The 1,266-nt window shown below is 50.7% G+C and overlaps 1 protein-coding gene across 1 annotated transcript in view; it reads right to left on the bottom strand.

Annotated features, from left to right (window-relative positions):
* Positions 1-212: 212 nt before the first annotated feature.
* Positions 213-1,266, bottom strand: part of LOC116706977 (ecto-NOX disulfide-thiol exchanger 1-like) — a gene marked incomplete at both ends in the record, with an annotated part of 44,461 nt that continues 43,407 nt past the window's right edge. Inside the window, 3 exon segments of the mRNA XM_032544071.1 lie at positions 213-327; positions 329-384; positions 868-954. Of these exon segments, the coding sequence (XP_032399962.1) occupies positions 213-327; positions 329-384; positions 868-954 (258 nt within the window).

Raw genomic sequence — 1,266 nt, 5'->3', positions numbered from 1 at the left:
TGTGTGTGTGTGGGTGTGTGTGTGTGTGTGTGTGGTCTGTGTGTGTGTGGGTGTGTGTGTGTGTGTGTGGTGTGTGTGGGTGTGTGTTTGTGTGTCTGTGTGTGTGTGTGTGTGGGCTCTGTGTGTGTGTGTGTCTGTGTGTGTGTCTCTGTGTCTCTGGTGTGTGTGTGTGTGTGTGTGTGGTGTGTGTTGTGTGTGGTGTGTGTGTGTGTGTCTCTGTGTGTGTGTATGGTGTGTGTGTGGGTGTGTGTGGTGTCATGCTGATCCAGCGTGTTGAACCACACGAACTTCCAGCGTTTCTCCAGCGTGGCGCCGACGCCGCTCAGCCTGGCGGAACATGGAGGGGAGGCGCAGCATGAGACGCTCCAGCTCCGCCGCCGACACGACACACACACACACACACACACACACACCCACACACACACACACACACACCCACCACCACACACACAGAGACACAGAGACACACACACACCCCTGCGTCAGTGTTATGAGTTATTTTCAGTATATAATCAGACCTCAATAAATACACAAAAGCCTTATTCTTCCCAGCAGGAGGCGCACAGCTCCGTCTATCATTCACTCACACACACACACACACACACCACACCACACACAACCACACACACCACACACCACACACACACACACACACACACACACACACAGGCTTTTACCTGCAGGGTCCACACCTTTCTATATCTTATCTTGTCTGTATTTATTTGTCCAGTCTGTATTTTGATTAATATAATTGAAGGATATATATATATATATGTTGGATATCTCTCTCTGTCTCTCTCTGTCTGTCTCTCTGTCCGTCCGTCCGTCTCTCTCTCTCTCTGTCTCTCTCTATCTGTCCATCTTTACCTTTGAGTCCAGTCTCTGGATGTAGGACCAGAGATATTCCAGGTTGGCCCCGAACGGATGGACGTGGAGGAAGGTGGAGATGATTCCTGCAGGGAGGACAGGAGACAGACATGAGAGAGGACAGGAGACAGAGACATGAGAGAGGACAGGAGACAGACAGACATGAGAGAGGACCAGAAACAGAGACATGAGTGAGGACAGGAGACAGAGAGACATGAGAGAGGACAGGAGACAGAGACATGAGAGAGGACCAGAAACAGAGACATGAGAGAGGACAGGAGACAGAGACATGAGAGAGGACCAGAAACAGAGACATGAGAGAGGACAGGAGACAGAGACATGAGAGAGGACAGGAGACAGAGACATGAGAGAAAGAGGACATGCTGAGGGAGCGTAAGG

The sequence above is a fragment of the Etheostoma spectabile genome, chromosome 2, assembly GCF_008692095.1.
Source record: "Etheostoma spectabile isolate EspeVRDwgs_2016 chromosome 2, UIUC_Espe_1.0, whole genome shotgun sequence".
Lineage (NCBI taxonomy): Eukaryota > Metazoa > Chordata > Actinopteri > Perciformes > Percidae > Etheostoma > Etheostoma spectabile.
Note: the sequence above shows the minus strand (reverse complement) of the source record. Positions and strands in the feature narration are given on the sequence as shown.